A 20,923-nucleotide genomic window follows, 5' to 3' on the forward strand; every position below is an offset into this window, starting at 1 on the left:
TTTTTTTTTTTTTTTTTTTTTTTTTTCGGCAGCTAAGAAAGCCAATGCAATTCTAGTCTGCATCAATAGGAGCACTGTGTCTATACAGTACTGAGGGAGTTAACACTGCTACTCTATTCCTGATCTGGAATACTGTGTCCAGTTCTGGGCACCACAATCAAGAGACATGTTGACAAGCTGAAGTGTATCCAAAAAGGGTGAAGGGTCTGGAACCATGAAGCCCTTGAGGAACGACTGAGGGACTGGGTATGTTTAGCCTGGAGAAGAGAGGTTAAGATGGATATGAGAGCCCTGTTTAATATTTGAAGGGATGTCATATGAGGATGGAGTGCAGCTGTTTTCTGCTGCTCCAGAGAAAGGCCCAGAACAATGGATGCAAGCTCAGGAAAAAAGATTCCAGCTCAACATTCAGAAGAACTTCCTTATGGTAAGGTTGTTGACAGTGGAAGATGCTGCTTTGAGTCTAGTGGAGTCTCCTTCTTTGAAGGTCTTTAAACAGAGGCTGGGTGGCCATCTATCAGAAGAAGGGTTGGATAAAAATTTGTGTCTTCCTACCTGGCAGAATAGGGTTGGAATGGATGGTCCTTGGAGTCTCTTCCAACTCTATCACTCTGCATCCAGATGATATAAAACGGGAAAATCAAGGTTTGCATTTGGAATTATTTTTTATATCTAAATATTTTCAAGCCGTGAATGTAGAATGTGTGGATAGAATCATAGAATCGTAGAGTTGGACCACAAGGGCCCTGATCCAGTCCAACCCCATTCTGCCATGAAGGAAATCCCAATCAAAGCATCCCCATTGACAGATGGCCATCCAGTCTCGGTTTAAAGACCTCTAAGGATGGAGACTCCGCACTACACTCCGAGGAAGAAGTGTGTTCCACTGTGTGGAACATCTTTTACTGTCAGGAAGTTCCTCCTAATGTTGGTCTGGAATCTCTTTTCCTGGAGCTTGCATCCATTGTTCCAGGTCTTAGTCTTTGGAGCAGCAGAAAACCAGCTTGCTCCCTCCTCAATATGACATCCTTTCAAGTATTTAAACAGGGCTATCATATCATCCCTTAACCTTCTCTTCTCCAGGCTAAACATCCCCAGCTCCCTGAGTCTCTCCTCATAGGATATGGCTTCCAGATCCTTCACCATTTTAGTGGCCCTACTTTGGACACATGGCTCCAGTTTCTCAACATCCTTTCTGAATTGTGGACCCAAAACTGGACACAATATTCCAGTTGGGGCCTGACCAGAGCAGAACAGAGTTGGACTATTATTCCCCTTGATCTAGTATACTTCTATAGATGCAGCCTAGAATCGCACTGGCCTTGTTAGATGCCGCATCGCACTGTTGTCTCATGTTCAACTTGTGGCTTAGTCATGTAAGCCGCCTTGACTGCTGCAGCAGAAAGGCGGGGTAGAAGAATAAAGTGTAAAATTAAAGATAGTGTATTGCGGAACCCTTTTATCTCGGAACCTTTGTGCTCGGGAGAGCAGTTTCCGGTTCGGACCGTTTTCTGTGTCGGACCTGTTTCTGGGACGGACCCGAGTGGCGCCCGCGACGCTGCTGCTTCCGGCGGCGTCGCTGTGAGTGTCATGGCGGCCTGAGGAGCGGCAGAGGCGGCCAGGGCCAGGTAAGCGCCGAAAGGGCTCCGAGGCCCCGCGGAGGAGGCCCTTTATCCTCCGGGGAGGGAGCCAGCGCGGTCCCCTGCGCCTTTCCCCCGGGATTGCTTCCATGGAGCGCCTCGGGAGGAAGGGATTCATTTCTCCAGGCGCATGGCTCCTCTGCTGCCCCTTTTCCTCCTCCTCCTCCTCCTCCGAGGAGAGACAGAAGGAGCCTTAGCGCCTCTTTAGGAACAATGATGATGATGATAATTAATAATATCATTTAACAGTTATTATCTGCCCTTTGAAGGTTTCTTGTGTCCTGCTCGCCCCTCCCGAGGGATCCAGGCGGGGAGCGACAGCAAAGAACATCAGCATCAGTTTAAAAGGATTGTTATTATTATGATTATTATCTCCCCGAGGGATCAAGGCCGGGAATAACAACAGCCAACAAACATCAGTTGAAATACACATCAGTTTAAAAGGGGAAATTGTTATTTGAATAATAGTAATAATAATAATAATAATAATAGTTTCCCTGTGGATCAAGGCAAGGAACAACGATTAATAAACAACATCAGTAAAAATACACATCAGTTGAAAAAGACAAATTGTTGTTGTTGTTGTTGTTATTATTATTATATTTAACTGATGAGTGGGTTAATTGCTTTCCAGTTCATGGGGAGAGGCAGTTAAGAAACTATTATTATTCAAGTAATCCTTTGTCCTTTTAAAATGATGTGTATTTTAACTGATGTGTCTTAGCTGATGTTGCTTATAATTGTTGTTCTCCACCTCATCCACAAGGAGAGGCAGGTGGTCATTATTTGAATAACAACAACAACAACAACAACTGTTTCCTAGATGCCTCTCCCCAGGAATCAGGGCAGGGAACAACAGCAATTAACAAACAACATCAGTGAAAACACACATCAGTTTGAAAGGACAAATAAGGTACACAAATATTAAAACAATCCACATTTAAAACCCATCATTTAAAATCCACAATTTAAAAAACATCTTGCTAAGCCTGCCTGAAGGGAATGGCCTTTAACATCCCAAATCCAGAAATTAGCGATGCTTTTATGGGGCCGACCAAAACGCACAAAACACATAGCACCGCTTTCAAGTCATAGAGTCATAGAAGAGTCGGAAGACACTTCAGGGGCTCCCCTGGATTCTTCCTCAGGAAAGGTGTTTAAAAGTCATACAGGAGAAAGAAAGGTACAGTGGGCCCTTGCTATCTGTGAACTTGCCATCCGCGGATTTAAGTATCCGCGCATGGCAAGCCCCCGCAGTCCCCAATGGCGGCATGTGCAGTAAGGACAATGGGAATTCACCTGTCCCTGATGGGAGAATAGCCGTGTGAATGTGCAGCCATTGGAGACAATGGGACTTGCGGCCCTTTTAAACGGATGAAAAGGCAAACGGCCTTGTAAAACTACAGATCCTATGATTCCATAGAATGGAGCTACACTACTTAAAAAGATGTCAAACTGCATTATTTTACAGCGTTGGTGCAGTTTGACACCACTGTGACTGCCATGCCTTGATCCTACAGAACCCCAGCAGTTGTATTTTTCTGAGGCACCAGCACTTTTTGGTAGAGAGGGCTCAAGACCTTGTAAAACCACAGATCTCAGGATTCCTTAGGAAGGAGCCACAGCGCTTAGTGGTGTCAAACTGCAGTATTTCTACGGTGTAGAATGGATCCTAGGCTTGTGAGGACACTGACTGTAGAACTGTAACAGAAGGTTTTGTACCACATTTATTGCCAGAATCCTCCAGAATCATTCTTCTGAAAACATAGCAAGCGTGTTTTCTGCTACTCCAGAGACTAAAACATGAACAAATGGATTCAAATTAGAAGAAAATAGATTCTACCTAAACATTAAGAAGAACGTCTTGACTGTAAGAGGGATTCCATACACTGGAATAGACTGCTGTGAAGGGCAGTGGACTCTCCTTCTTCGATGGTCTTTAAAAAGAGGTTGGATGACCATAATTCAGGAGTGCTTTAGTTGTGTATTCCTGAATGGCAAAGGGTTGGACTGGATGGCCCTTGCGGTCCTTTCCAGCTCTGACATTCAGGCTGCATGGTACAAAATTTAGGGGATGAGGGAGAGAGAGAGAAAATGGAAAAGGAGAGGAAGAGGAGGGAATGAACAATTGAATGTGTGCTTAATATTTCTTCTGTTGTAATTCAGTACAGTTGCCCCTCCGTTTTCACGGACTTGAGATCTGCAGTTTTGATTATTCTTGGAAGGGCGACCTCCATTAAAGTTAATGGTGAATGCTCCTATGACACATGGCTGCATGCAGGACCACATGGCCATTCAAAGCTATGGGGACTGAATATATGCGAGTTTCCAAATTCACGAGGGTGGGGGTCCGGAACGGATCATCCATGAATTCGGAGGGAGGACTGTATATTGCAAATATTTACTTGTTATTTGTTATTACAAGAGGGCCATTCAGGGCAGTTTAAAACTCAGGCCTCTCTTCTGATTTTGGGGACAGGCAATATGATATGGAAAGAGGTAGTTTCTAGGGTATTTATGGCCTAAGCCATTTCAGGCTTTAAAAGTAATTGCCAAAACTTTAAATTGTGTTTGGAAGCTTATTGGTAATAAATGCAACTTGTTGGAACATAATTCTGTTGGCACCAACCTCCTTACAGTTGTGTTCTGGGCTACCTGATGCTGCTAACGTAGTGGAATAGTTTTGGAATAGTAGTGTTGCACTTATTCAGGTGGGATGTAGCCAAGGTATCAGTTACCATAGCCAGGTGTGATCTCTTTAGGAAGAGGCATAGTTGGTGCATTAGCCAGTCCTGGCCACAGTCAGTACCTGGCCATCCTAGTCTCAAGGCGAGTACAACAGTAATCCCAGGCTGCAAACTGGATTTCCCCAAAGAGATTATTTCCCTCTCCAAAACAAATTCAGTCCCTATTCTACAGTCTGTGTTCACTGCTGACATGGAGCACCTCTCTTGTGTGAATTAAGCCTCAGTTTGTTAGTTCTCAGTCTTGGCTGAGATAATTCTCTGTTCCCCTTGCAGAGGCACCTCACTCCTTTTACTCATGGCTCATAGGTTGTGTCCTCTTCCTTCTTGTAAATTGACCTCTCAGATATTCAGAAATATACTGAAGGAAGTGATTTGTAAGTGCAAATCTTGTCCATGTTTTTTTGGGGGAAAGAAGCCGCCAAAAGGTTGTTTATGGCTGCATCTGCACTTTCTGGAATTCCTAACATAGACTTCATCCGCACTGCAATGATAATTCTATTTCACACCTCTTTTAACTGCCATAGCCCAGTGTTGGGTAATTCAGGAAATTGTAGTTGTGGCATCAGTGCTCACTGGCAGAAAAGGCTAAATGTCTCACAAAACTACAATTCCCAGAATTCCACAGCATTGAGCCATGGCAGTTAAAGTGGTGTCAAATTGCATTATTTCTACAGTGGAGATGCAGCCTATGTTAGGAATTCTAGAAAGTGCTTCAAAAATTAATCTCAGTTCTTTAGAAATGTTTTTGTGGCACTCCTCCTTAATATGAAACATTTCAGTGGATTTTATGAGGCCAGTTTTTTTGGGCATAGGTCCTTAGCATTTCTGTTGCCCCGTAATTTCCTCTTAGCCCAAATTAGGCTGTTCTCAGTTGAGATTTTGCTGGCAAAGCATTTTTGCCCAGTCCTTTGAGGCATCTCCCCCCACCAATATATGAGCCTAAAATGTTTATGGTTGAAATGATTATCTACAACTAAGCCAACACTAAGTACAATTAGTTATTCTAGTTGCTAAAGATGGATGATTGCTGTTGCCATCAGTGCTTGGGAGACAAATGTGCAACAATCCATGCAAGTATAGTCTTGGTTTTTCAAGAGACATGCTTACGTCAGAAGACAATACATTATCGGTCTGTCTTTTTACCCCCATAGCTCCTCAGATTTGGTGATATACCTCTCAAGGATTCAGTTTATATCTTGCCAGGATAATGTGAGCTGTAACTTTGAATAAGCCATCTTCTTTGGCTTCTGTTTTCTTTTTGTTGCTGCTTTTTAATAAACCATGTACTTTGGCTTCATCAGGGATGCACTGAATTATTGTTTAATGTTGATAACATGCTGCTTCTGTGTAAATAGGCTTCTCGTTTATCTTGGATTTGTTTTTCTGAACAAGAAACAAAGCTGAGAGCCTAATGTTTGCTTTTCTTGGCACACTTTTATGTAGCTGCTGAACAGTGTGTTATATAGCAGTTATGCACTCTTTCTCTTTAATAGGTTAACTGATCCAGAATGGCCGGGGAGCAGAAACCTTCCTGTAATCTCCTTGAGCAGTTTATTTTATTAGCCAAAGGCACCACTGGGTCAGCTCTAACTGCTCTGATCAACCAAGTGCTGGAGGCTCCCGGGGTTTATGTCTTTGGAGAGCTACTAGAATTAACAAATGTACAAGAGGTGAGTGTGGTGGATTGTCTCAGTTATTCCCTCCCTGACCCTTTTGCTCTGTTAGGGTTCACATTGACGTAATGGTAAACAAGGATTCTCCTCTTCAGGACAAGGACATCAAGGATTCCTACTCTTTTCTCAGAGAAGGGTCTCCCACAACCTTGGCGCTACAAAAGGGACACATAGCAAAGTTTACAGTGACAGTTGTGAAAGACCTGGAGAACAGATCATTAAAAGTTCATATGATCGTCCCCTGCAAATACCCTGAAGGGCTATCACACAGATCAGTGCTACTCAAAATGGTAGTCCATGGACTGCTGCCAGTCTGTGAGCCATCAGACACTGTTCTGCAGTACGTTTCCAGGAAAAGAGCTAAAACAATTATAGCCAGTGGGTACAAATAGGGTATTGGTCCCTGATACATCAGGAAGAAAATGGCAGTCCCCCACATAATATTTACTGAGAAACAGTGGACAGTGGAACAGATTCATTTCTGGTTCCTCCTGTGCGGTGGAGGCTTAAATGACCAGAAAGGAGATTCTGGCTCACAGTTTGGAGGGATTTCTTGACTGTAGAATCATTGAGTTGGAAGAGACCTCAAGGTTCATCCAATCCAGCTTCCTGTCATGTAGAAACACACAATCCAAACACCCCTGACAGATGGCCATCCAGCCTCTGTTTAAAAACCTCCAAAGAAAGGAGACTCTACCTCACTCTGAGGGAATGTGTTCCAGTGTCGGACAGCTCTTACTGTCAAGAAGTTCTTCCTAATGTTGACTTGGAATCTCTTTTCTTGTAGTTTGAGGTGGAATCTCTTTTCCATTGTGATGATGGAAGAGGCTGTCTTGGTAGATGGTGGACTCCCCTTCATTAGAAGTTTTTAAAGCAGAGACCAGATGATGTTCCTTCAGGGATTACCATCCAGTAATAGTGGATGCATTATACTTAGTAGTGGGCACATTGGCAAGGGGCTTCAATGGATGATTTTCGAGGTTTCTTCCATTTCCATAATTCTGTAACTAAACATTACTTAAGTGCAATTCTTGGGCTGAAAGAATCTTGGTGCATAGACTATAATAACTTCCAAAGAGCCCTGTTGAATCAAGCTGAAAGCCTATCTAGTCCAGTGTTGTATTGACACAGTATCCAGCATTTAGGAAGCCCACAACAGATCACAAAGAGCGTACCTCTTTTCCATTTGTGTTCCTTAGCAACTAGTATTGGAGACTGTCTCCAGTAGTGATGCGCATAATTGATAGCTATTAATTTCTTTATCTTCCATATATTTATAGAATTGGAAGAGACCACAAGGACCATCCAGTCCAACTCTCTGCCATTCATGAATACAAACTCAAAGCGCTTCATGAATTTGTATAATGTATTTTTAGAGCCAACCAGGCTGTTGGCGATCACTCTATCCTGTGAAAGCAAATTCCATACTTTTTACTATGTGTTAGGTAAAGAAATACTAATCTCTTTTGAATCTCATCATCCTGCTTCATTGCATGAGCCTGGGTGCTGATTTCAGAGAGCAGGAGGGAAACATACATTTAATTCACTTTGACCAGAGTTTTGTTCAGCTCTTTCATGTCCCTTTACTAACCTTTTTCTAAGTAAAGTAGCCCAAAAGTTCTTTACTCTTTTCCTAATATGAGAGTTTATTGTAGCTCTTCCATCTTTTTTCTAGCTCAGTGGTATTCCTTTCAAAGTGTATTGACCAGAACTGTGTCCAACACGCATTCTGTGCCAGCAATCCTAATAGTGATTCCTCAGCATTTGAAGTATATTTTTGCCTGTGTGTGCTCTAATACAGTGCCACTCACAGTGGTGGTGCATGGACCAGTGCCAGTCCATGAGGCGTGGGCTGCTAGTCTGTAGAAAGTTTCCAGGAAAGAAAGAAACAGTTGGCATCAATGAACACAAATATGATGCTGGTTCCTGGCACCCTGAGAAAGAACTCTTGCTTGTGCCCCACATCACATGCTTTAAGAATCACTGCTCTAGTTGAAAAGTTGAAGTGCACTCGCAGTTCCATAAGCCAGTTGTGTGAGGTGGTACCATTATAGTGTATAATAAGGAACATGCACGGTGCCAACAGGCATAAATACAGGCAGATTTGCTGCCCAAATAGTGATGTCCTTCTGCCTTGGGGTGCTGTAAGTTCTTACTCATTATGAGGAGAGACTAAGGGAGCTGAATATGTTCAGCCTGGAGAAGAGAAGGTTAAGAGGTGTTATGATAGCCCTGTTTAAGCATTGAAGGGGTGTCATATTGAAGAGGGAGCAAGTTGTCTTCTGCTCCACAGACTAAGGAGATTATTGCACTACAGCCTTAAAGGATTGCTATTCCACTTTAACTGCTCTGACTGCCTCCTGTTGCATTTTTGGGGTTTGTAGTTCAGTGAGGCCTAAGAGCGCTCTGACTGAATATTCTAAATGCCCCTTCCTAAACTACAAATTCTTGAATGCAACAGGAGGCAGCCAGAGCAGTTAAAGTGGAATAGCAATGCTTCAAGAGTGTAGTGTGATAATCTCCTAAAACACAGAGCAATGGATGCAAAGTACCGGAAAAGAGATTCCACCTCAACATTAGGAAGAACTTCCTGGCAGTAAGAACTGTTTGACAGTGGAACACTCTCCCTTGGAGAATGATGGAGTCTCCTCCTTTGAAGGTTTTTAAACAGAGGCTGGATGGCCATCTGTCTGGGATGCTTTGATTGAGAGTTCCTGCATGGCAGAAGGGGTTGGACTGGATGGCCCTTGTAGTCTCTTCCAAATCTACGATTCTGTGTTTCTAGAGGCACATTTTCCATAGAGGGCTGTACAGTACCTTCACTAACATTGTGCTGCAGCATATGAAGCTTCCTGAATTGATTTTTAGAGGTAACTAATACGATTATTACAGCTTCTGGTTTTGGAAGGTGCTTGAGATCATGTCCCAACTCACTAGTTTACCTAGTGAGTAAATTCTGACAAGTCTAGTTCTTTGCCCTAAGGATGACACCGTGTTTAAACACCATCTTTTCTAGGACAGATTAACTCTCTTTGGTCTTAATGCACCTATTTCTGGTTCTACACTGATGTCCTATCAGAAGCCTCTCTTCTTTTTTCTAGATACAGCAAGCAAACAAGGTGAGCACAAGGCCCTAGCAAGACCGCTGCTGCTCATGTAATAAGCGGCCCTGTGGAGCAAATCCCAAGGTTTCAAAGCTTCCATGCAGTGTATACTGCTTGGAAATGCTGGGTGCTGGCAGGTGCAGGTGTTGTCAAGATTTTCCAGATGTAAACAGCCCCTCCACGTCGGGCTGCACAAACACACAATTAGTTCCTAATCCAGAATCTTCCCTCTGACATTACTATATGAAGAAAACAGTCCCATAATATTGTTTGATTTAGGGGTGGAGAAGGTGCTTGCCCTAAAATAAAGTTGGAAAAATTGGAGAGCATTTGTTACTACTACTGCTGTTACTACATCTACAATGTACCCCTACTTTCATTCCCTGGAGAGCCCTAGCTATCCATAAGATAAAATGAAACACTGTTGTTGACTGCATTAACTTTGGAGAGAGATCAAGCCTGAAAGTTACTGCTTCCATCCAAAAGTTGTGTTGCTAACCTGCTAAGTCAGGGAACACTATAGGTTTTTAAAATATGAATTGTACTTCTAGGGATTGTGGACAATTTTCAAAGGAAGCACAAGTTGACTCCTTGTTCTGTTTTCAGAGTGTATGTGGCATGAACTACTGGACACAGTGTCAGTGTCCCACCTTCTGAACATGAACCCGTAAGAGCTGGGCTAACAAAGACAGAGGCTGCTTCCTCACTGCAAAATGCACCGCCTTAACTGTCATGGCTCCATCCTATGGAATTCTGGAATGTTTAGTTTGTTGTGGCACTAGAACTCTCTGACAGAGAAAGCTAATTAACTCACAAAACTACAAATCCCAGAATTATATAGCAGTGGGCCATGGAAGTTAAAGCAGCGTTAAACTGCATTATTTCTGCAGTGCTGATGTAGCCTAGGAGACAAAGAAGTCCCCACTTTAAATCTTGACTCTGCCATGAACTCCCTGAATGGCTTTAGGCAATGCACACACTTTGTGCCTCCATTCACCCATGTACAATAGGCTGCAATAATACTGACTTAAAGTATAGAAATCTATGATTTGCAACTAGATCAGCATTCCTCAAAGTTCAGATCTCTTTGTTTACAAGTCCCTTCTTTCCTGACCATTGGCCATATAGGCAGGGGCTTGCAGAACATATAGTCCAGATCAAGGCACGGGGTTGGAGCAAGCTAGCTAGAGAATGCACATGAAGTCCTCAGAACAGTTGCAAATGTTGCATGAATGTTAAGTTTTGCATATTAGTAGAGAGCTTGGAATATGTTTGCATATGTTAAGGGACAGTAAAACCTTGTGCCTGTTCCTGGGCCCACAGATATAAACTGCCTCTGTGTCTGATTCCCTCAGGCCAGAACAGGAGAGACATCTGAATTTGTCTTCATTAACTCATTGGGCACATTTGCAGTGGTAGTGGTGCTAGGGAGGGAGGTTTAGGCCAGTATTTCCCAAACTGGTCATCACCAGATGTTGTTAGATTACAGCTCCCATTATTCTGGATGGAGCTGATGGGGCTTGTAGTCCAAAACACCTGGAGGACACTGGTGTGGGGAAAGCTGGGTTAGGTTCAGCACTGCTGCACTGAGCTGGAATATAGATATCCCATCTGTCAACCACACGGATTCCTTGAGGATCCCACAGCAGCCTGAAAAGGAGGAACAGTCTGCATGCCAGCAGGATATACAAAATGAAGGGCAAGGTGGCACACTGTTTTTCCCCTTTTAAGCTGTACACTGAACCTGGAATGCAGGGAGCTCTGGCAGTGAATCGGCTGGGCCTAGGGAAGCTCCACCACTGTCTCCTTGACATTTGTAATACTGTGATTTAATTAGCCCTATAGTGGCCCTAACACAGTTAGCTGTGAATCAATAGCACTCTAATGGGTCTCTTCCTTTTTCTTGCTTTGTCTGCAGCTTGCCAACGGGCCTAATGCTGCTTATTTTCAGATGTTGAATCTTTTTGCCTATGGAACATACCCAGATTATGTAGGTAAGAAGGTGCTGGAATTTTGGGCAACAGCTTTAAACTGGATGGGGTGGGAGAGACATTCTTGTCTCTAAGTGTGTCGCTTGCCAGTTTCTTCTTGCTGAAGGTACTCAGTTCTTGGAAGTTCACAAGATTTCATGGTTAGTTTCTTCAAGCAGACCTCTCTTATTTTTTGGATGGGGCCTGTTTTTAGACCAAGAGGAAGTTTAGCAAAACTGATCCAGGGTGAATGCTTGTCTGATTTCCATCCCTTTGGTTTGCTCTTGAGAGATTCCCAGTGAGATAATATAAATATAATATCATTACATTATCCAATTATATTATCCAATATATTGAGTCCACGCTGGCTCTCATAAAATAATATAATATAAATATAATATAATATTATTGTATTATATTATATTATATTATATTATATTATATTATATTATATTATATTATGAGAGCCAGCATGGCATTGCTGTTTGGGTATTGGACTGTGACTCTGGAGACCAGGGTTTGATTCCCTGCTCAGACACAAAACTCACTGGGTGACTGGGCAAGTCACATGCTCTCAGCCTCAAGGGAGGACAGTGGCAAACCTCCTCTGAGCAAATCTTGCAGAGAGAACCCATTGATTGTTCACCTAAGATGGAAATGACTTGAAGGCACACAACAGCAATAACAACAAATAATATAATGTAATATAATAAATGTAATATAATGTATAAAGTAATAAAATTACATTTGAATAGCTTCTACCCCAATGGTCCCCAAACTGTACCCTTTAAGAAGTTTTGGACTCCAGCTCCCAGAAGCCTCAGCCATGTTGGCCAATAACTGGAGATTCTAGGAGCTGAAGTCTTAAAATCCCTTAAAGAGCACAGTTTGGGGACCACTGTCTAACCTCATCATCAAATAACATTGCACTGAGGTAACTTATCACCTCTACACTCCAGAAAGGACAGTTTTCTACATTTTCGAGCTACTTTCCCCATTACCTTCCACTCCATCTGACTTGACTCAGTGACTGCTAGCAGTCATCTTATTAACTGTTCAGCTGATTGTTCCTTGCTCCCATTCGCATAAGATTTCACATAAGATAGCAGATGTCTCCCAAAAAGCAAAGAAGGAAGAACAGGGCATAGCTACTGCACCATGGCAGTTAGATGTTCAGTTATCGTTCCTTTCACTCTTTCATTTACTTGCTTCGTGTTTCACTCTTCTTTCTGATGCGTTTGCTTGCCTTCTTCTCTTCCATCTGTGCTCCTCCTTGAAGCATTCTAAGGCTGCAACTGCAACAGAAATAATCCAGTTTGACACCACTTTAACTGCCATGGCTCAGTGCTATGGAATTCTGGGAACTGTAGTTTTGTGAGACATTTAGCCTTTTCTGTCAGACAACTCTGGTACCACAACAAAGTACAAATCCCAGGATTCCATAGCATTGAACCACAGCAGTTAAAGTGGTGTCAAACTGGATTATTTCTGTAATGCAGATGCAGCCTAAGATACCTACCAGTATCTAATACTCCAAGTGATGGCTTTTGTAAAAAAAACATAGCCAAGTACCAATTTTCACACACTCATAAAAAATTCAAGCAATTTGTTCCATCTCTGAATGCAAAGCTTCAGAATAATAGGATGGAGTTAAGAATGGAAAATGATGTTTTATGGTTAAAATATTTTTATATTGCAAGCTGTGGACATAATGCATAATCTTCAGCACGGAGAAGGAACAATTGAGAGAAAGAAAACAATTCACAAACTGTGTAAAGTGTATCAGTTCAAAATCCACAAATTCTGTATCTTTTGTGGATTTCTAGCACATGATCTTTCAAACTGTCAGTATGCTTTTTTTTAGGTATGTAATTCACACCTAATAGTATACTGCTCAGTGGTCTATGCCACTGTTAAAGAAATTTGAAGAGGAATGGAGTGATGCTGAAAATAAACCCTGAGCAGGTTTTCACCTGCTGGCAGCATTAAAGAGAGTTCAGATCTCCTTATTCCTGTTCGATTATATATAGCCAAGCAAATTACAGATTACAATAATAATAATAAATAAATAAATAGTTTATTTATTAACTGCTTTTCCCAGGATCAAAGTGTCAGTAAAGACAGTAAAAATAATACCACAATTCACATATTAAAAATACACATTAAAACAAATTAAATCCAAAGGCATAGTTAAAAACATACAGTAATAATATTAAAATCATGAATATCAATTATGCCCTTTCCTTCAGAGATGGGCATTCTTTTACTAGTCCCAGCTGTTTTCCTTTTGCAAATGTCTAAAAGAAAATGGAAGACTACTTCTATTTAGCAGAACATGTAGGTTATAAATACTTCGAACCCAAAAAATAATACAGGTAGAGTATCCCTCATTAGAAATTCCAAAATACAAAATTGTCTACATAGGTGGCTGAGACAGTGAAACCTTTGCTTTCTGTTGGTTCAGTGCACACAAACTTTGTTTTGCGTGTGAAATTATTAAAAACGTTATATATAAATTACCTCCAAGCAATGTGTATAAGGTGTACTGTATATGAAATATAAATAAATTCCATGTTTAAACCTGGGTCCCGTTTCCAAGATATCTCATAATGTATATGCAGATATTCCAAAATCCAAAACGCCTGGTCCCAAGCATTTCCGATAAGGGAGACTCAGTCAGTATTGAACAGATAACATTGAGAAATTCAGTTTAAGACTTACCATTTGAAGATTTTGTTTAATTCACTCTTTTGGACAGCAAACAAGAATAACCTGCCAGAGCTAACGGGGGCCCAAAAGAACAAGCTGAAGCACTTAACTATTGTCAGCTTAGCTTCCAGAATGAAGGTAAAGTATTAACACTTCTTTGCAAAAATCAGCAGTTTTTGTAAGAAGACTCCCATAATAAGAAGCTTCCCAGCCTGCACACATATGTGGGCATGGGAGAATTCATGCTGCAGTTTTCTGTCACTGTTGAGAACCAGATGCAGAAGAGACCTCTGGGTGTCAACACAGGGGCCTTTGGATAGTTTTTAAAAATTATTTAGGTAGACAAAGGTCCAAAACACACTGCAGAAATAATTCAGTTTGAGACTGTTTTAAGTGCCTTGGCTCAGTGCTTGGGCATCATAGGAATTGTAGTTTATTGTGTCACCAGAGCTCTCTGACATAGAAAATTAAATGTCACACAAAACTACAGTTCCCAGCATTACCTCGCATTGAGGCAGGGCAGATAAAACGGTCTCAAACTGTATTAATTCTGCAGTGTATTTTGGACTAAAGAGAACCAGCATAGTGTAATGGTGTGAGTGCTGGACTAGTACTGGGAGACTGGGGTTTATTTATTTATTTAGAATATTTATACCCTGCTCTTCAGCCACTAAAGCTCTCATATTGTTAATTTGACAGTTCTGTGCCCTCAGGCTTACAGTCTAAAAAGGCATGACACAAAAGTGTTTAGATCCCTGCTCAGCCATGGATACCCATTGCGTGATATTTGGCAAGTCACATGCTCTCAGCCTCAGTGGAAGATAAAGGGAAGCCCATAAAAGCCTATAAAAATCTTGCCTATAAAACCCCGTGATAAGGTTGCAATAAGCCGGAAACAAGAACAAAGTAGGCAAAATGATGGGAGATCTGGAACCTATGTACTTGAGTTACTTTCTGGATCAGAGCTATTTGTTCCCTTCCATATCTAAACGGAAATGTAACCCTGCTTCAGTCAGGGCCTCCCTGGAAGCAAACTTTGTCTGTAAATTTGGATAGACCCTATCCCATTAGTCTGTTCCAAAGGAAGCAAGAACATTGGTTGCAGCCTAACAAATAATAACCTTGCAACCTTCAAGTGTTTCAAAGAATCTTGGGCAGCATTTTGCTTCCAGGTGGCTCTGAGCAGCAGCAGATAGAAGAAAATTCTAGATCACCCTTTGCAGTGCAACGATGTATGCTTTACTCTAACAATGTTTGCTGTGTTCCTGTGTAGCTAACACCTGCTGCATGTTTTTATTCCTTCTTTCAAATCTTGAGGCCAGGGATGAACAAACTGGCCCTCCTGATGTCGTCGAACTGCAGCTCACCCTATTCCTCACTATTGGCTTTGTTGGCTAAGACTTCTGGAAGCTGCAGTGCACAATATCTGGAGAGATTTTCTTTGTCCCCCCTTTGTTCTGGGTATCTATCTGAAATGACTTTTGCCTTTGGAGCACTGACACTGTACCAGTGATCCTGGAATCGGGTGGGGAATGGATCCTAATTCACTGAGTACCTGAATTGGTTTAAAGTTCTTATTAAAAGTGTTTAATGTGAGTGCTCTTGCCTCCCCCTCTTCCTTGCACTGACAAATCTTGCTGATTTATCTGAAGTAGTGGTCCTCAGGAGCTCTTTGCACCAGTTGCTGCTTCCTCATTTCTCTCTGAATTAAATAATTAACTAGATTTATATTCTGCCTTTCTCCCTAGATGGGACCCAAAGCGGCATACAATATAAATTAAAACAAAATAGCTAAAACAATATTTGGTACAGAGATGTACATAGCATTCAGCTAGCGATGCACTTAAAACATTGTTTCTAAAACATTAATTTAAAACAGTTAAAAAGCACACAAAACCTATACTGCATATTTAAAAAACAACAACATACACATTTCCTGCCCTTCTTCTTTAACCAGTTAAAAAGGCTGAAGACCAGTTTAGGTAAGGAAGTCTTTCCCCACCAGCAAGAAAAGCAGAGAGGAACCAGCTGTGCCTCCCGAAGGAAGGAGTACCAGAGCCCAGGTGCAGCAGCCAAGAAGGCTTTCCCATGTCCTCACCAGATGAGCCCAAAAGGGTTGTGGGGTTGAAACAGAGCCCTTCCTCGGAGATCATAGGGCTTGGGCAGGTTCATAAAGGGAGAAAACAGGCTTTCAGAGAGCAAGAGGCCCTGTGGTTGTTACTTTTCATATGACACCAGTGCTTCTCTCCTGCCATTTTTATGCCTTCACACACCCATTCTGCAAACATCTAGAACTTCATAAATGCTAGGGGTGCTCAATCGCCCTTTGAAAAGCGAAGCTATAAATGGTCCCTGTTAGCAGCAACAACAACAACAATAATAGGTTTATTTCTAGCCTGCCCTGTTACGGAGAATCCAGGTAGGTTACAATAGTAAAATACATCAAAGTTACAATAAAATCCAAAAGAAAAAGAAAAAAAAATCAATCCCTATGCCCACCTCCCAATCCCAATGCTAAAACAGGATTAAACAATCATAATATAAAAACAGTAGAACAATAAAAACATTCAATTAAAATTTGGAGGAAAATAGGCAGATGAGGAGGCATTTACATAGCCGTGATCATGTTCATGTCAAGTTCGTATCCAGATCTCTAGATCTATATCTCAATATCTGGGGAGGGGTAGCTAAGTTGGAAAGGCTTGCCAGAAAAGATCCGTCTTGATTGCTTTCTTAAAAGCTGTCAGAGTGGAAATGTGGTGGATCTCCTCCGGCAGGTCGTTCTATAGCTTTGGAGCAGCAGTAGAAAAGGCCCTCTGAGAAACTGATGTCGCCTAGATCTTTTTGGCTGTAATAAATTCTTCCCAGAGAAGGATGGGTATGGTGCCAAGAAAAGAAGAAAACTGTTGCACTTGTCTAACTGCTGGGTTGATTTTGATCTTAAGTATGGATCCAACCCATTAATCTGAACTGAAAGAAAAAAGACAGTCATTGTATATCTAATTGGCCAGTTATTTGAAAAGATTACAGGTGCAACACGTAATGAAGGCTGTCATACATCCATTAAACAGCAGTGTCCATGATTGCATCCTTTACTAAAAGGGACTTTGTGTCAAGGACAAACATGCCAAAGTGACAGCTTCTCTCCTGGGCTTCTCTCCCTACCCCACCTGCAGTGCATTCCTTACTCAGTGTTATTGAAAGACCTGGACATGCGGAACCTGCGGGAGTTAGAAGATCTGATCATTGAAGCTGTTTACACTGACATCATCCAAGGGAAACTGGATCAGCGGAACCAGATGCTGGAAGTGGATTTCTGCATCGGGCGGGACATCCAAAGGAAGGACATCAGCAACATTGTGAAAACACTTCATGAATGGTAAGCTGTCTAATGGCTGCCCCATGCCCCTGTTTCTCAGTTTCCCTACTCCCCAGTTAACCTATAATGGCTGTTTCCTCAACTGATGCCATCTCTCTGACATTGACAGTGCAGGTATTGTGCTTACAGGTGTGATGGGTGTGAAACAGTTCTCTTGGGAATTGAACAGCAGGTGCTTAGAGCCAACCAATACAAAGAAAACCACAACCGGACGCAGCAGCAGGTAGAAACAGAGGTATGTATTCATACTAAGTGGATTATTGGTAAAGTAAAAAGAGAGCAACAGCCCTGATTTTTCTTATGCGCCTGAGCAAATACTTTGAGACTTTCCCTTGCCCACTTGAAGCAGGTCTCCTAAATCTGGTCTTATGGCTCCAAAAAGTCTGCAGGGATTTCTTTCTATGGATGTAAAAAATTGGTCCTGAAATAATAAAATGCTACTACAGTGGTACCTCGGGATACGAAATACCCAGGTTACGAAATTTTCGGGATACGAAAAAATCCCATAGGGAATTATTGTTTCGGGTTACGAATGTTTTTTCGGGTTACGAAAAAACTTTTGGTGCTTTTTTCGGCTTTTTCGCACGGAATCGCGGCTTTTCCCCATTAGCGCCTATGGCAATTCGGCTTACGAAGGCTTTTCGGGTTACGAAAGCGGCCGCGTTACGAATTAATTTCGTAACCCGAGGCACCACTGTATGTTAGTCTCCTGGCCTCTAGAGGGCAGCATGAGTATGAGGCTTTGGCACTGGCTGACCAGATTTGTAGCTGAATCTGCGGAAACTAGTATGAAAACAGAACAATCCTCATTCTTCTTAATTTATTCCTCTCACTATTCTTTTAACACAGTATTCTCCCCCTGCCACTGGATAGGTGTTTCTGTCCTGTGCTTTCCCCTGATTATTTAGGGACTGAAAGCACTTCATATGCAAATACATGTAAGCATATTTGTCTTCCTGTCTCTATGGTATGACCTCCCCCTCCTGTATTGGCTTTTCATGGAAAATAAATTCTTAAATGGGTTTGATCACATGGTTTTTGCATGTAATGTGTAACCCATAGCATGTATTACATATTTTAAAAAAACACCAGCGTATCCAATGCACATTGTTCTGCCCTGCCCAGTTAAAGTCTGAAGGCCTGTTTGCTTAGGAAGGTCTTTGCCTCATGGCAAAAACAGAGAGAAGAGGGTACCAACTGAACTTCCCTTGGGAGGGAATTCCAAAGTCTAGGAACAGCTGCCAAGAAGCCTCTCTTCCATGTCCTCACTAAATGTGCCTATGAGTGGAGAGAAGCTCTTGTCTGAAGTTAGTAAAACATGAGCAGACTGATGTAGAGAAATACAGACTTTAAGGTAGTCTGGACCTAAGCTGTATAGGCCTTTTATAGGTTATAATCAAGACTTTAAATTGTGTCTGGAAGCAGACTGGTTGCCAGTGAATGCTGCAAGGTATGTGCAAGGGCAAAGCTTCCTATAGCCTCTAGCCCATAGAGATCTAGTCTGCACTGCAGAAATAATGTAGTGTCAAACTTTAGTTTGACACCTCTTTAACTGCTATGGCTCAGTGCTTTGGAATCCTGGGATTTGTAGGGGTTTTTTTTTTTTTGTGGTACCAGAGCTCTCAGACAGAGAAGGCTGAATATCTCACAAAATCCTACAATTCCATAGCATTGACCCATGGCAGTTGAAGCGGTGTCAAGCTGCATTATTTTTGCAATGTAAATTGGACCATTGTCATCACCTGCTTTTTGGGGGAGAGGGGGTTCTGGGATTTGTAGTCTTCAAAAAACCTGCCATGTTTTGATATGACCGAGAAGGAAGGAAGTCTGACACCAGCGGTCTTGGTTGCCTGTTGTGTTTGATTGTGGTCTTGGGGAGGGTTCTTTCCTCATTCTCGTGACAGATCGGCCTGTCTACCGCCACCCACCCACCTCTTCTCCTATTGTAGGTTACAAATATAAAGAAGACCCTCAAGGCCACGGCCTCCTCTTCAGCTCAAGAGATGGAGCAGCAGCTGGCTGAGCGGGAATGCCCCCCACATGCGGAGCAGAGGCAGCCCACCAAGAAGATGTCCAAAGTGAAAGGGCTGGTCTCCAGTCGCCACTAGCGCCCAGGGCAGCAGCAGGAGGATGTTACGTGAGGCTCTCCACCCGAGTGACTCTGGAAGGGGCCATCACACCGCTGCCCCTTCCCCGCCCTGGTGTCTCCTTCCATCAGCTTCTGGGCCAGTCAGGGATCTTCAGACCAGAAGCCCTCAAGCTCAGTTGGATCCAGGCTTCAACCAGCAAGGGACACTGCCAACTTCCTTGACACGCTGGGTGGCTCTTGAGCACCAGAGCCTTTCACGAGGAACTTGAGGGTGGAGTTTATTCCCAGGTCTTGTTTTGGGGTGTTTTTTTTTGTTTGTTTTTTTTTTGTTTTGTTTTGTTTTGGTTTGGGTGAGGGTGGGGGTGCAGAGGACTGAAACAAGGCACAACTCCCGTCAGGTTCTTGTGGTAGGCTATGGCCATCTTGCAAGCCAGTGGCCATGCTCATGTTTGACCATTCACCTTGGGAACATAAAGCCAGATCTGGCTTTGGGCTGGGAAACTTGGAGGGCACGGGATCTCTTACATTAACCCCCAAACCTGGCCATGTACCAAAGGGAATGCAATGCTCCTGTCCCAGGCATTGCCTTTTGTTGCTGCCTTCTTTCTTTCCTTGTTCCGTCGACATTTCCCTTAGGCTGCAACTGTCTACCTCACACTGGGAGGGCCGCAGCTGGGTGCCAGGCCGTGTTTACTTGCCATCTCTTTTGCTGCCCTTCTTAAGCCCACTAGTTGCCCAGTGCTGCTTATATTTTAACAGCTATGAAGTGGAGGAGGTTAGTGGGGATGTCAGAGGGGCAGAGCTGTCTGGGGGGGGGGGGGGGCACAGCTGCTATGCCAGTCTCTTCCTGCTTAATCCTGCCTCTGCCCAGCCATTATGACAAGGGGACAGGGTTGCTGGTGTTGTACCTTCTCCACATGTTCTGAGGTAATAGTGTCTCTCTCTCTCCTGCATCCTTCGAAGTGTCACATGTTAAAATCTCCCCGGATGAAAGTGAGCTCGGTGAAAGGGGTCCTTCCTTTTGGCCTTGCTGTCCCGGAGTCCTCTTGACAGAGCAAGAGAAGTGCCCTGTCAGGGCTGCTACCATAAGGCTTTCAAAACTTGAACACCCTTTTTGTTTGTATTCCACCACCAACACTTTGATTTTGTACACTTGTTGTTGGAAGGCTGGAGTATTCCAGCCTTTCTTTGCTTTTTTTTTTTTTAAGTTGCTGTTTGTTACAGACAAATTGAAGGTGACTTGGTCAGAAAGATTGTTTTCTTTTCTATTAAAAAAGAAATTCACACACTGGTGTGGAGATGCAGTGCTTTCACTTGAATGTAGTTTACAATTAACCTGGTTGCATGGAACAGTGGTTGTGTGATGGAGGGCTTTGTCACACCAGCCCTTTGCTGCGATCATGGAACAAAATTAAAATGGCAACATACTGCTTTTATTGCTGCATTTACTGCATTGTATTTCTGCCCCCATCGTGTTCCCTTCCCATCCTGCCCCTTAACTCTGCCCTTATCTTCCTCCTTGGTATGCCTTTGTGGGGTTTTTTAACAGATGTTGCACAATTTCAGAGCTCTACAGCTCCAATTTAATGGTCTAATTTATTTGAAAACAATC

At 42.7% G+C, this 20,923-nt stretch overlaps 1 protein-coding gene across 1 annotated transcript; it reads left to right on the plus strand.

Annotated features, from left to right (window-relative positions):
- Window positions 1-1,546: 1,546 nt before the first annotated feature.
- On the plus strand, window positions 1,547-20,597 carry COPS7B (COP9 signalosome subunit 7B). Its single transcript, XM_042459657.1, has 7 exons — window positions 1,547-1,628; window positions 5,881-6,057; window positions 11,083-11,158; window positions 13,893-13,981; window positions 17,020-17,222; window positions 17,352-17,457; window positions 19,172-20,597. Exons 2-7 carry the CDS (start codon window positions 5,896-5,898, stop codon window positions 19,328-19,330), a joined length of 795 nt encoding a protein of 264 aa, XP_042315591.1. The 5' UTR covers window positions 1,547-1,628; window positions 5,881-5,895; the 3' UTR covers window positions 19,331-20,597.
- The last annotated feature ends 326 nt before the right edge of the window (window positions 20,598-20,923 follow it).

The sequence above is a fragment of the Sceloporus undulatus genome, chromosome 3, assembly GCF_019175285.1.
Source record: "Sceloporus undulatus isolate JIND9_A2432 ecotype Alabama chromosome 3, SceUnd_v1.1, whole genome shotgun sequence".
Classification (NCBI taxonomy): domain Eukaryota; kingdom Metazoa; phylum Chordata; class Lepidosauria; order Squamata; family Phrynosomatidae; genus Sceloporus; species Sceloporus undulatus.

Bases quoted from the DNA above. Each gene is read 5' to 3' on its own strand.
- COPS7B (XM_042459657.1), top strand. From the start codon at position 5,896: ATGGCCGGGGAGCAGAAACCTTCCTGTAATCTCCTTGAGCAGTTTATT. The intron at 6,058-11,082 runs GTGAGTGTGGTG...CTTTGTCTGCAG, and splicing joins AATTAACAAATGTACAAGAG to CTTGCCAACGGGCCTAATGC. The intron at 17,223-17,351 runs GTAAGCTGTCTA...TTGTGCTTACAG, and splicing joins GTGAAAACACTTCATGAATG to GTGTGATGGGTGTGAAACAG.